Source organism: Topomyia yanbarensis, chromosome 2, assembly GCF_030247195.1.
Source record: "Topomyia yanbarensis strain Yona2022 chromosome 2, ASM3024719v1, whole genome shotgun sequence".
Taxonomy (NCBI): Eukaryota; Metazoa; Arthropoda; class Insecta; order Diptera; family Culicidae; genus Topomyia; species Topomyia yanbarensis.
The window spans coordinates 391,141,503-391,156,243 of record NC_080671.1 but is presented as its reverse complement, the minus strand read 5'-3'; the positions used below and the strand labels follow the sequence as shown (position 1 = coordinate 391,156,243).

The 14,741-nt window shown below is 46.6% G+C and overlaps 2 protein-coding genes across 2 annotated transcripts in view; one reads left to right on the top strand and one right to left on the bottom strand.

Moving 5' to 3' along the window:
- Positions 1–12,062, top strand: part of LOC131684790 (DNA repair protein complementing XP-C cells homolog) — a 26,097-nt gene extending 14,035 nt beyond the window's left edge. Inside the window, exons 3-5 of the mRNA XM_058967933.1 lie at positions 10,910–11,151; positions 11,211–11,602; positions 11,660–12,062. Of these exons, the coding sequence (XP_058823916.1) occupies positions 10,910–11,151; positions 11,211–11,602; positions 11,660–11,946 (921 nt within the window). The 3' untranslated portion in view covers positions 11,947–12,062. The remainder of the gene's footprint in view (positions 1–10,909; positions 11,152–11,210; positions 11,603–11,659) is intronic.
- Positions 11,994–14,741, bottom strand: LOC131684791 (uncharacterized). The gene is made up of 3 exons (XM_058967934.1): positions 12,861–14,741; positions 12,425–12,795; positions 11,994–12,370 (listed from the first exon to the last, which is right to left on the bottom strand). The coding sequence occupies exons 1-3, from the start codon at positions 14,675–14,677 to the stop codon at positions 12,084–12,086; spliced, it is 2,475 nt and encodes an 824-aa protein (XP_058823917.1). The 5' UTR covers positions 14,678–14,741; the 3' UTR covers positions 11,994–12,083.

The following is a 14,741-nucleotide window of genomic DNA, read 5'->3' as shown; positions in this document are numbered from 1 at the left end:
GAACAGTGCTTTAACCAATCCAGTGAGTGTGGCAGGTTATGGAAGTGCAGGAGGGGCAGTGCCAAAAACCAATCGGCAGCTGCTAGCGGACGAGAACAATCCAACGCAAGACGATAACGGCGCCAGGGCGACTGGACCGGACGCGTCGACAGAGCATAGCAGAAGAAGCAGTCAACATACAACGCTTCCGGCATCCAGCTCGTTACTATCCGCGAGCCGAGGGCAAGGTGCTCTCGAATTGGACTTCTCCGGCAGACGTTTCTATAGCGATCACGGACGGATTACGACAGAGTCACATTACACGCCGCCACCACTGGACATTCCACCGACTCCCAGGAGTGTTTACAATCACGAGCGGTGGGACAATTCGCGCTTAGCGGATCAGCAAGAAGAGGAGAGAGCCGGCTGGAATTCGATCGATAACCAACGCAGGTCGGAACGAAACGACCGAGCAGGAACAGCCAGCGGCACGAGAGGAAACAGGAACGTATGGGAAGAGTACGACCAGCTGCGCGATGATTTACTGCATCATCTACTGCGGCGAGACACCAGAACGGCGAGCGATCGGGGCGACGAGAGGCGCACAACGAAAGCAGTACACAACTGGCCATTCAAGTTTCGGGGAGAGAAGGACACAACGTCGCTAAACATATTCTTGGACCGAGTTGAAACATTCGCTAGATCGGAAGGGATGAACGACGACACCTTATTGGCATCGATCAAACATCTGTTACAGGAAGATGCTTTGGATTGGTACGCACGAGCCATGGCGCAGCACACATTACTTTCCTGGGAGGCATTCAAACGGGAGATACGGAAGGAATTCCTACCCAGTGGATATGCACAGATTTTGCGCCTTGAGGCTTGCTTCCGATTCCAAGGACCCAACGAGGCATTTTCGAAATATTATAGGGATATCGCAGCATTATTTCGGTTTGTTACGCCACCGATGTGCGAGGAAGAGAAGTTTTTCATCGTAAAGAAAAACATGAATGCCGATTATGCAGCGATCGTGACCGCAGCCAGACCACACACTATACAGGAAATGGTGGAAATCTGCACCAGCTACGATGAAACGAGGATGCTTCTGAACAGGCAACGCAGGGTTCCAATTCCGCACAGTGCGCTTTTAGAGCCTAGTTTCGCAACACCCACTGTTGTACCAAGACCAGCACCGGCAATGCAGCATCAACCACGGTTCGGCAGGGTACACACAGTAGAGCTGGAGGAAAACTCGGCAGGCGGATTGGTCGACGGGCAAAATTCCTCGCTCGATGAAGAAGGAGCATACTCGCAACATGATGACGGATACTGGCAGCTGAAGATAGACCAGCTCACGGAGCAAGTCAGCGCGCTGAAGATGCAGTTGACGACGAGGAACGCTAGACCAACGTTTACGTCAGCACATAATTTGGAGAAGGCGAACGTCGCACAGCAGCACAGACAATACGCGTCACAACCACTCACGCAGCAAACACAGCGTCAGTACAGCAACCAGGTACAGAGACAGCAACCTCCGCCTGCGCAGCACCACTCTCGGGAGTTGCAAGCTCCGCAGAACGCAGTACGAGGAGAGCAAGACAGAGCTGGGGAACACAGAACAGATCCGATAGACCAGAGACGTACGGGTATGATCTGCTGGAACTGCGATGAGGAAGGACATCGTTTTATGGATTGTGCAAAGCCACAGGCAATTCTTTTCTGCTATCGTTGTGGACGAAAGGGATACTCTCTACGCAGATGCATCACGTGTCGGACAGATGCGGGAAACGCCACCGCGGGGAATCTGCAATAGAGGGTAAGGAATCTCCGCAATCAATAGAAAACCCCTCCGATACCACCGAACTAGGATTACTAAATACAATCATCATTAATCCCGGACTAGACAATCGCCCACATGCAATCATTAGTATACTGGGCAAAGAAATGACAGCGCTGCTGGATAGCGGGGCGAACTGCTCACTGCTAGGTGGCAACAATGTAAAGATCGTCGAACAGCTAAGTCTGCGCAAAGGAAACGTGATTGGAGGCATCAAAACAGCGGACGGCACGCAACATAAAATTTCACACTTCGTTCGAGTGCCGATAGTTTTTAACAACCGGAACGAGACCATCCCATTGCTGTTGGTTCCGACAATTCCGGATTGCCTGATCCTGGGCATGAACTTTTGGGACAAGTTCGGAGTCAAAGCAACATGCTGCAGTGTGGAAACAGAGCTGGAGGAGACGGAGCTGAACGAGGATGAGCCAATGAAAGTCCTGAGCGCAGCACAACACAGACAGCTTAAGGAAACGCTTGCGAAGTTCCCAACAGCGGAAGGAAGGCTGGGCAGGACAACATTATATGAGCACCGAATAGACGTCGGAGACGCACCACCACGCAAGCAGCGACACTATCCAATGTCTCCGTATGTGCTAGAAGAAGTGAACCGCGAGATCGACAGGATGCTCGCTCTGGATGTGATAGAAGAAGGGCTATTTTCTCCGTGGAACAACCCACTGGTAGCGGTTAAGAAGAAAACTGGGAAGTACCGGGTCTGTCTGGACGCCCGCCACTTAAACTCGGTGATGGTTAACGAAGGGTACCCTATTCCGCAAATCTCGTCGATCATCAACAATCTCGGCGGCTGCGAGTACATTTCGTCAATCGATCTCAAGGATGCGTTTTGGCAGTTACCGTTGCAGGAGGCATCTAGACCGTTGACAGCATTTACGGTTCCATCACGAGGACACTTCCAGTTCAAGGTAGTTCCCTTCGGACTTTGTACAGCGAGTCAAGCCCTCGCGCGACTAATGACACACTTGTTCGCAGACATGGAACCATACGTATTTCACTACCTGGACGACATCGTAATCTGCTCCAAAACGTTCGACGAACACATCAAGCTGTTGGAAGAAGTAGCGAGGCGTCTACGAAGAGCAAACTTGACGATATCGCCAGAGAAATCCAAGTTCTGTCGTCGAGAAATCAGATATCTGGGGTACATTTTGAATGAGAGCGGATGGAAAGTCGATGAAGAAAAGATCGAGAGCATCGTGAAATTCCCAGCTCCAACGAATCGGAAGGAGGTGCAACGGTTTCTCGGCATGTGCAATTGGTACCGACGTTTTATAGCAGATTTCTCTCGAGTGGCAGTACCAATAACGGAACTGACGAAGACAAGGAATAAGTTTCGATGGAATACGCAAGCAGACGAAGCATTCCTAAAGCTCAAAGCAGCATTGGTATCAGCCCCGGTGTTGGCAATGCCGGACTATACAATGCCATTCGCTATTGCCTGCGATGCCAGCGATGTCGCGATTGGAGCCGTACTGACGCAGGAGACCGACGGAGAAGAACACCCGATTTGCTACTTTTCACAGAAGCTATCGTCTTCAGAACGGAAGTATTCGGTAACGGAACGGGAATGTCTGGCGGTCATCCGCGCCATCGAGAAGTTCCGAGGGTACATAGAAGGAGTGAAGTTTACAGTTTTTTGCGACCATGCCGCACTCAGCTACCTGCGATCGATGAAGAATCCGACAGCCCTCATGAGCCGGTGGTTGTTACGTTTAAACGCATTCGACTTTGAGATCAAGTACCGGAAGGGAAGCATCAACGTAGTGCCGGACGCACTATCACGGATAGTGGCAGCGGTGTCCTTCGACGGTGCGAACTCCACTGATTCGTGGTACATGCAGCTAAAGGATAAAGTACAGAAGGAAGGCGATCGTTTCCCGGACTTCAGGTTAGCGAACGACGAGCTGTACAAGAACTGTTTAAGCAAGGACGAAGATGGAAATGCGATCCACTTGTGGAAAAAGGTGGTACCATTCGAAGAGCGACGCGGGTTAATAGGCAAGTTCCATGACTCACCTACAGCAGCACACTTGGGCTTCCACAGAACTCTTCAGAAACTTCAAGCCCATTTTCACTGGCCGAAGATGCGGGAGGAGGTAAGCAACTACGTCAAGAGCTGCCAAACCTGCAAGGCAAGTAAAGCACCAAACACAAGGATGATGCCACAGATGGGAAACTTGAAGCCAGCCAAAATGCCCTGGGAGTTAATATCAATGGACTTCGTTGGTCCGTTCACACGCTCGAAGCAGGGAAACACAGTCATGCTAGTAGTCGTAGATTGGATCACGAAATACGTCGTCGCACATCCAATGAAAAACGCGGACGCTTCAAAGATGGTTCAGTTTCTGGAGCAGGAAGTCTTCTTGAAGTTTTCACGTCCCAGAATAGTTTTATCGGACAATGGAAAACAGTTCGAGTCGACGGTGTTCAAGTCAATGCTAGCTCGGCACAACATCGTGCATATGAAGACGGCTTACTACTGCCCAATGGTAAACAATGCAGAGCGGGTCAACAGAGTACTAATCACCTGCATTCGAGCATTGCTAGAAGGAGATCATCGAGAGTGGGATTCACAGCTTCCAGCAATCACGGCGGCCATCAACGGTGCGAAACATGATGCGACCGGAGTAAGTCCGCATTTCGCCAACTTTGGAAGGGACCTAATACTTCACACAGATCTCTACGTGCAACAAAGTCTCAACACCCCAGACGACCCCAAGGTAGCACAGGATATGCGACTGTCAACGGTTCGGCGGGTACAGGAATTCGTACTGCGACGCATCAGGAACAATCACGAAAAGGCGAAGCAGAGATACAATCTTCGAACACGAACAGTAGCATTCAAACCGGGAGATTTGGTATGGCGTAGAACCTTCGGTCTGTCGTCGAAAGCAAACCACGTGAACCGCAAACTTGATCCCAAGTTCGTTCCAGCGATAGTCAAAGACGTCCTGGGCGTCAACCTGTACACTCTAGAAGACGTAACCACGGGAAAGAGAGGCAGGTATCACGCAAAGGACATTAAGGCGGATTAGAGAAAATTTACTCAGCTATGTCGGTAGGCTCCAACCTGCTAACCACGAGCATCATGCTCCCAAAATACCGTTAGCCGATCGGGACAAATCGTGCCCTGTCATGGTGTGGCGAGCAATAACTTTTCAAACTACCTCCCCATCATGGCACACCAGCCAGCGTCGTTTGGATTCGAAGAGCTGTCTAGGAAGGCCCATGACAACTCGCAGTCGCAGCAAGGAGCTGTCGTGACGTGAGGGACGGGACAGGACTTCCATCAACGAGGACAGAAGCCTTCAGCAGGCAAGCCGTTAGCGAATCGGGAGAAAACGCACGCCGAGAAGCAGAAGCCTTCAGCAGGCAAGCCGTTAGCGAATCGGGAGAAAACGCACGTCGAGAATCAAAAGCCTTCAGCAGGCAAGCCGTTAGCGATTCGGGAGAAAACGTGTTTCGAGAAGCAGAAGCCTTCAGCAGGCAAGCCGTTAGCGAATCGGGAGAAAACGCACGTCGAGAAGCAAAAGCCTTCAGCAGGCAAGCCGTTAGCGATTCGGGAGAAAACGTGTTTCGAGAAGCAGAAGCCTTCAGCAGGCAAGCCGTTAGCGATTCGGGAGAAAACGTGTTTCGAGAAGCAGAAGCCTTCAGCAGGCAAGCCGTTAGCGAATCGGGAGAAAACGCACGTCGAGAAGCAGAAGCCTTCAGCAGGCAAGCCGTTAGCGTATCGGGAGAAAACGCACGTCGAGAAGCAAAAGCCTTCAGCAGGCAAGCCGTTAGCGAATCGGGAGAAAACGCACGTCGAGAAGCAAAAGCCTTCAGCAGGCAAGCCGTTAGCGATTCGGGAGAAAACGTGTTTCGAGAATCAAAAGCCTTCAGCAGGCAAGCCGTTAGCGAATCGGGAGAAAACGCACGTCGAGAAGCAAAAGCCTTCAGCAGGCAAGCCGTTAGCGATTCGGGAGAAAACGTGTTTCGAGAAGCAGAAGCCTTCAGCAGGCAAGCCGTTAGCGAACCGGGAGAAAACGCACATCAGAAGCAGAAGCCTTCAGCAGGCAAGCCGTTAGCGATTCGAGAGAAAACGCATGTCAAGAAAGCAGAAGCCTAAAACAGGCGCGCCTTTTCGGAACGAGAGAAATCGACCAGCGAGCACGCGAGCGCAACAGGAAGGAAAGCAGGCAACCGCAAACTAGAGACGGAACTTTCGGAGCGAGTCTCGGGAAAACCTTGAGCCGTTGCACAGGGGTGCAGGTCGACGAAGGCGGACCCCTCTGGACTCCGCAGACATAGCAAAAGTCAATCTCATAGGTAAGCTGCTTCATGGTGACACATCAAACCAAGATAGACCTCAGTCACTGGCGCAAGCGCACGAGCCGTATTCGGAGCAAGCAAAACCATGCAGTGGATGGAGCAGAGCATACCAGGACAACAATTGAGCACAGCAGACCGTGGCGAAGCGGAATCACCAACGGACATACACCGCTCAGAGCGGGGGATTCAAGTAGGACGAAGCCAAGCACCCAACCCTCCTCACAACCTGCCAACTCCAGCTGCTTACACAACGTTCCAGCGTTTGCCGTTCTCGATACGGGAGAAATCGAAGCACGAGAGCCCACGACACGCAAGCCTCAGAAGGCCAGCCGTTTGTCAAAGCGAGAGAAACTGATACAATAAGAATCCAGACGCGGACGGAACATAGAATCGGATAAGTAAGTAAGCTATGAGCAACACCAGCTACAAGCACAGAACGAAGACGTGAAACGGAAGATAATCAATCCTGGATTGGTGTCGACAGCCTGTTAGATCCAGCACAGTCGCGATCCGTAAATCGGATCCATCAGACAGTTGTAGTGGGGGTCGATATGAAATCAACCAAAAGAAACGCGATTCTGGGCGCGGTAAAACCCTAGCACTGGACTCATATCGATTTGGGAGACTAAATACCTCCTTTCCTACGCAGCTGTCAGTCTTAGCAAACCAAATAATCTACCACATTATAAGTCCTTAGTTTCAGTATTAGTCTTAAGTGTTAATTCTAACCTATTTAGCCCTAATAATAGGTTAAGAGTTTATTGAATGTTTTGCCGTTGCAAACGATGGTTTCGAGTTTGAGACAAGGACTTACCCGGAGACTTATAGCCAAACTTTAGTTGGCGGATTCGCAATGTTTAGCCAGGATTCGCTGGCGGTATTATGTAGTTTTGTGATTTGTTTTTTGAGATTAGTTTGTTCCTTAGCTAGCTGGAGCATGTAGAAGAATGTCGATACATCGAGCATCGCATTCGATTAGCGATTTAATTAGTCTCCGGGAGACTCCTTAAAGGAGTATGGCTCATAAATTTCTCATGAATCGAGCCATTGCCGATTCATGAGAAATTTTTCTGTAACGGCAATGTTGTGTTACAGTAAAATGTGTAATTTAAATGTAAAAAGGGAGGAATAAGAGATTAGTGTGTACTGCAAGAGGTGGGCATTTGACAGCCCGCTTGAAAACAAAAGATCGCTGCACAATTTGCTTGTAAACAAATCCCCGGAAGAACGGGTGCCAAAATAAAAATGGTTAGTCGGAGAAAAGAGTTGACCGAGTACGGTCGGTGGCGGTCTGCGATTCCCGCCAGAAAAAAAGGGAGTCTGAAAAAAAGTCGACGGAGAGCGGTGGTATTTCTCCCCGACGGGAGGCGTCAAAAGGAAAAAACGCCACGAGTGAGTGAACGGTCGAGGTCGGGCCGTAGTGCGACCGCTATTGCAAAATTGGTACCCTTTTTCCCACAAAGGCGAGATTCGCCCGGCAAGTTTCGTGGTGGACGGAAGTGAAATTAGGTTGGCCGAAACGAACGCGCACGTGTGCCTATTCTTGCTTCGGCCGGATCAAAAGGCTAGTTTTTCCATCCCCTTTTGCTTGGGTCTCGTCGCAATCGTCCTGGCGGTCATCGGTGTGGTGAAAATAACGGAGACATTTCAGCCGTGCGCTCTGCGATCGGGAGACAATTTTGATTATCGCCAGCGACATCAACAAAACTGCGCTCGTGTTCCCGAGACCCGAAAAAAGCGAGATTCGGAAGTTCCGGAACTTTCGACGAGGCCGAAAGACGTGTTAGGTCGAGCAGCATTGAACGGGAATTGACCTGGCAGGTTACAATTAGTTGGCGCTATCATCGAACGCACCGGCGACGACGGTGAACGAATCGACGCAGTCAAGACCGTCCCACCTCTCCATCAGCCGGCCTCGTTATGCAGGCGCACGTATGGTGAAGAACGACTGCCAGCCACGAGACATCACAGTGATCTGCTTGGTTCCAAGATGACCCACGAGATGTGATCGTCAACTACCGGTGAGTCTGCACATCATCTCTTCCCTCTTACAATAACATATTTATATTTGTGGGATTTCGCCTTTTGATTTGGGTAAACAGCAGCAAATACAATTTTTTGTTACACCCTTCTGTTCTTTTCTTTTACTTCATTTGTCTATTTTTGTTTTACTTCTATTAGTTTGCTTTTCCACTACTCATGTAAAACAAAAAGTTAGTCAATTTATGCGCTTCTACTTAATGTCTTATTTTTTTCCTTTTAATTCGTCATGTTCTTTTTCCTTTTATCACTATATCTTAATTTAGATTCATTATAGCACTCACTAACACAATCAATTTCATATGCTCTCATATTCACTCATAATATCTCATTCAAAACGTACAAACGCCGTTAGCCTTCGCGATAACATAAATCGGGTCACAAACGCGAACATGCATACATCCATCCACACATACTCGCGATCTCGCCAACAACCCAGCGCTCGCGCGATCATGAGTCGGTCACGTTAGTATGTCCCTGCCCTCGTTCTTAACAGCCTAGATTCATGTCTTCAGTTTGACCAGTAAAAAAAATTAGGCTCAGTTTCATTAGACAACACATTCCACGGAAACGTGTCCGGGAACTCTAGTGTTATGGGGGAATTATCTTCTAGTACCTGAACCGTACACTAAAAACTAAGCATCAAACTCACGGTCCGCGTGATCATTCAAGAACACACGCGAATATGCATATGGCCACACAGTTACAAAATCGAATTTATACACGCGAAATCATATACGTTCTGGCATACGCGACAAACACGTGAACATACAAGCGCTTGAGCTTTTCGCGATCTTCCACGCACATCTACGGTTGCGGTCTCACAAACTTAATAAAACCACGGGATAAAATGAACTTTTTAACACTTATAAATTGGCATCACATAATCGCAAGATACTATCAAATCTTATTGAGAAACATATTGTATTTATGTCTGAACAGCCAACAGTAGTACTGTTCAATACACCTTTTCATCACATTCTGCAGCGCAATTATTCGTCAAGTATACATCAATCCATTAACCCTACCCCAACCCACACCCTGTTCCTCTCCCATGGCGTTTTGGTGGTCCGCATAGACTATTCTGCCATTACCCCTCCTATCATCATCGGCCTTGGACTGACTTGCGCTCTCATTGCCCCACCAAACGCTGCAAAATGAAAATGAAATCAATTGTTTATAATGGATGTCAGTTCAGCAACGTATTGAACGTTTTCATATTCAGAGTTTTAAATGGAATGACGCCGCAGTACCTGTGTAGCACTGTTGTGTACGGAAGATATGTGCACCGATATGAAACTAGACAAGCCGGAAATATGAGATTGTCGCGCGCTAAGAAATCTTACACACAGAACTCCTTGTTTTATAAGGGCTATAATTTGTTCAACGCATTACCAGAATACGCCAAGTGGACTAATAACCTATTTACGAGAATTTAAGTAGGTCTGCAAGATATTTGTGAAACAGAAGCCGTTGGATTTGCTCGTAAACCTTCCACTCTACAAAAGATGTGTATGGGTGCGAGGTGGGCCATCCCAATAAAAAAATGAGGGCTAAAGTGTTGGATAAAACCTTAGCGGAAGTGGCGCCGACTCGCTTCGACGAAGCTACTTTCGGATTTATATGACTTTTTTGAGAGATTTAACAAAGCCCAATATTGCCTTGCCCCACCATATCCTAGCAAGACTCCCTAATTCGCCGGTCCAAAGGTCAATTTTTTTGACTTTCTGCGCATGATTGTCACAAAATCTAACATCTTTCTCTAATCTATTGTAGTATACGAGTCGTCCATAAACTCATGCCTTCAGTTGGGCCAATAAAAATGACGCTAATACTAGACAACACGTTCCATGCCTACATGACCGGGAACTCTAAGTGAAATGGAAGAAGTTAGTATATTCACGGACCGCGTGCGATCATTCAAGAACACGCAAACATGCAAATGGCCACGCGGTTATAAAAAATAACATGACCGGGAACTCTGGTGATATGGAAGATCTCACTTTCTGCTAGCATCTGAACTGCACACCAAAAATTAAGTATTAGATTCATGGTCCGCGCGCAATCATCGAAGAACAGAAGCGAATATGCGAAGGGCAAGCGGCTATAATATAGAACGCACACGCAATCGAATACGTTAAGGTACACACGCTCGAGCCCTTCGCGGTAATACACGCGATCGCCAAGTCCCTACGCCCGTACATATCAGAACCGTACAATGATTATCACATACAGAGTCACGGCCCGCTGCAATTGATATTAGGCAGTATTTTAGTGAGTGACATTTCCCGTCTCGTCTGCAATAGTATTGTGTGATACTGACGGGGAACCCTTCCGAGAATCTACCTCTACAGCTCCAGTAGGATAACTCGCGAAAAAAAAATTCACGTTCATATCTGGCTGACAAATGAGCCAATTGATGAATGTAATTTTCATAGTTACCGAACACAACCGGATGCCTACTTTCAGTTTGCGCAATATTCTCGAAAGCGAGAGTTTGGGTTCACACAGTTTATAAAAGTTCGTTAGTTTTTGAAGTACGTCAACATAGCCCGCATGTTTTTGACGAAACAATGATATATCCTTGACGCGGATCTGTCCCGTTTTCTCTTTCATTTGTTTCTTGATATGGTCTCTATTACATTATACACAACCATATCACATATTGTGACCAAATGAAATAATCATTTTTACATTTCTATTATACAATCGGTAAAGCGTCACGCCACCGCTCCAATAAGTTACGTGTTTGGCTTCGACAACCAGAACCACGTCAAAGACATCACTCCCCGCTATGTGCAACACTGGAACACTGTAAGTCGGAAACTACGAGTTGAGCCCAAGTGGTTGGACAAGGCTCTCAAACCATTCAAAGCGGAAAAAACCGACCGAGAATCGATCGAGGATGCAGAGTTGAACAAGATACACATCGATAAACCATTGCCAACCACTATCGCCGAGTGAGTCCCTTTTTTGTTTTTGTTTGTCGTTACCCAAGATCAATCTATAAAACTTTCAGATGCAAGAATCACCCACTGTACGTGTTGAAACGGCACTTGCTAAAGTATGAAGCTTTGTATCCTGCAGATTTGCCCAGTTTAGGATTTGTCCGCGGCGAGGCAATTTACGCTCGTGAGTGCTTATTCATTTTGCAAACCCGCGAGAAATGGTTCAAACAGGGACGCGTGGTGAAGGCCTTCGAAACGGCGTACAAGGTAGTGAAGTGCTGGAAGTACGATAAGCCAAACAACGTATGGTTGAAGAACCAACCGTGTGACATTTTTGGAATCTGGCAAACAGAAGAATACGATCCACCAGCGGCGGAAAATGGTAGAGTTCCGCGCAACGAGTACGGTAACGTTGAGTTGTTTGTTCCAAGAATGTTGCCCAAAAAGACGGTGCATTTACAGCGTAAGCGTTTTATTCTGAGCTATGATTTACTAAGCTTTAATATGTGTTGCTGTACAGTTCCAGGTCTTAACCGGGTCTGCCGACGACTTGGTATTGATTGTGCACCAGCTTTAACCGGATTCGAAAAAGTTCGCATGCGAATGGTTCCCGTCTACGATGGATTTGTGGTATGTGAAGAATTCGCCAATGAGGTAACTGAAGAATGGTACAAAGAAATGGAGTTGGAGGAGCAGAAGGAACAGGAGAAATACGAAAAACGGGTTTACGGAAACTGGAAACGTCTCATTAGAGGGGTGCTGGTTCGCCGAAAGTTGCAAAACAAGTACAATTTCGATAATCTGTAAAATGTGGTAGGGTTCTGTTATTGTTTACAAGATATGTGTTTATTGAAAATATGTGTTTATTCAAGCTAATCTGATATTTTATACGTTCCAAACGGCCTTTTACAAATAAATATATGTTAAACCTAAAAACTTACTTATCACAGATTGTCGAAATTATATCGACATTTTAACCGATTCCTGACTAATAAACCTCTAATCAACCTTTTCCAATTATCATATATAGTCTTCTCGCGCCTCTGGTGCTTTCTAAGTTCTTGCTCCACCTTTTCTCGTTCGTACTCTTCTAGCACCCGTTGTTCGAACTCTTTGCAAATAACGATCCCGTCAAACACCGGGTGATTGCCTCCGGCATGCACTCCGAAACCGACCACAGCAGTAGCGTAATCCACGTTCATCTTCCGGCAGATTTTGGATATATTGATCTCTGAAACAATATAGCATATTAATATAACACCAGCGCAACGGTTTAGGTATTTACGCTTTAGATGAACCGTTCCCTTGGGTAGCATGCAGTCTTTAAAAATCTCAATATTTCCGTAGGCATTACGCGGCACGCGTCCGTTCTCCGGTTCGGGTGGTACATATTCTTCCGTTTGCCAGTAACCGAACAGTTCCAGCTCGGTTTTCTCTCGTTTCAACTTAGACATGACCACTTTATAGGGCCGTTCGTACAGCCGTATGACTTTAGCGTGGCGCAGCCATACTTCGCGCGAGTGAAGCGTGTGAACGCATTCGCGTGCGTAGATAGGTTCATCACGAAAAAATCCCAGCGGTGGAGCTTCCGGTGGATAAATCGCTTGGAACTTGAGTAGATCACGCTTCAGGCAGTATGATGGATGGTTTTTGAACCTTAGGAAAAGTTATTGGATTTTACGATACGTGTTTTTGACAATAGACAAATATAAGAAACTTACTCTGAAACTTTTTCCGGGATTGGCGCACGGAAACGCAGCTGCTTAAACTCCCGCATATCAATTAGGTCTAATAACGTTTTTCGTTTTCTTCCAAAATTGCGCAACACTGGTAGCAGCCACTTGTCCATCACCCTTAGTCTCCTGGCTCCTGTTTCATTGTTCCACCAATAGCGAGCAGAAACATCATGCAGAGTGTTATCGTTGCTCCAACCAAAAACATAGGCTGGCAGAGGATGTGAAAGCATTTTCACCACGTGATCCAAACAATCGATTTTATCAGGAAGTAGTATATCAATTACTAGCCAACGCTTTTCAGCCGGTAGAAATACTTCAACCCAAATTGTGCGCTCGTTTTGTTGAGGCAATTGATCAGCGCGATTACTCGGGCTAATATCTTGTCTTTCTTTTTTAGTTTTGTCCTGAGTTTTGCGCGATTTTTTGAAAAACGACGATTTTGTTGCCGGCCCAGTTTTCGATTTGATGTCACGTTGGTTAATGACCGATTCCATGCTCGACACCTTTGTAATAGAGTTATTGATTTTTTTCAATTTCCACAATTTTGGTCTTGTATCGAGCTCATTATTCAGGCGAGGTCGTTTCTCTGCTACAATTTCATCGTCAGCACCATCCATTTGGGGTATCTGTGAAAAATGGATTAATTCTGGTTTGCGTTTTAATATTTCCGCGGTTGTCAATGGAACGTTGGGATATCGTTCACGAGACATGGCCGTGTTAGACATGATGGGCAAAGTAGGGTGCTTATTTCTTCTTTCAACAGCAAGGCTTTTGGATAATACATTCAAATGCATGACCAATCGAGCTTCGATGCACATAAATCGTAAAACAGCTGTGAACAGAATTACAAAGGCCTCTTTAGATGAAACGTGCATATATGCTATATTAGAAGTATTCTTGCTTGTAGACGTTCGTAGTGGGAACTCCTCGAATCCGTTGTTTTTTCTATACATATCACAGATTGTTCGAAGGTACTTAAGATCCATGTGTTCGGGAACTTCGTTTGAGACACCATACAATGTACGTAAAATATCGTCTTGGTGACCTTGCACTAACTCATTGGCTAGACGATTTAAATAAAAACCATAACTTAAAAGGCAAAGTAAATGAGTTTTGTGAAGCAATAACTGTTTTTCTCGTCGTTCGTCCTGTAACAACTTTTTCAGCTGTGCTTCAACATCTAGCACTTTACTGATGTTTTTTGGAGGTTGGCTTACAATTACCTCAATGCTTTCCGTTGATATTTTATCAGTAAAACCATGTATAGGCTCCCATTCATCTTCCGAAAAATTCCCATCGATGCACATTGCTCCATCAGTGCTCTGTAGAAACTCATGGTCACAAATTACCTGTGCAATTTCATCATGTCGCCCACATGAAATGTTGGCATTGCATTCAGAATTTAAACTGCTGGACAAGTTCTTGGCGGCATCACAATTGCGTTCGAAATCGTTCAACTGGGTTAACATGATACTGACCCTCTGGCTGTTTTGCGTCTCACATTCAGAATCGACATCGCTTATTTCTTCTTTCAGCTGTGTCTCTTGGACAGCCTGGAGCGAACCTGGCGTGTCTGAAAATGGCTGGCTATAAAATTGTGAGTCCAAATCTATGTCCTCCAGCCGGACCAGATGATCGGCAAGGGATCCTACGGAGTCATCTTCCGAATCGGAATTCGAGTCTTTTGGTTCCTCCGGTGGTAGTGTGATTGCGGCTTGACTAACATCTGCAGCTTTTATTTTGGATAACTGATTAAAGATTTTAGCGCGCAGCGACGTAGAGAATTTTTCTTTGGAATGCATTATTCAAGCAACGCACAATATTGTTATTCGTAACTTGCGTATTGTTTACAACAGATTATCAACC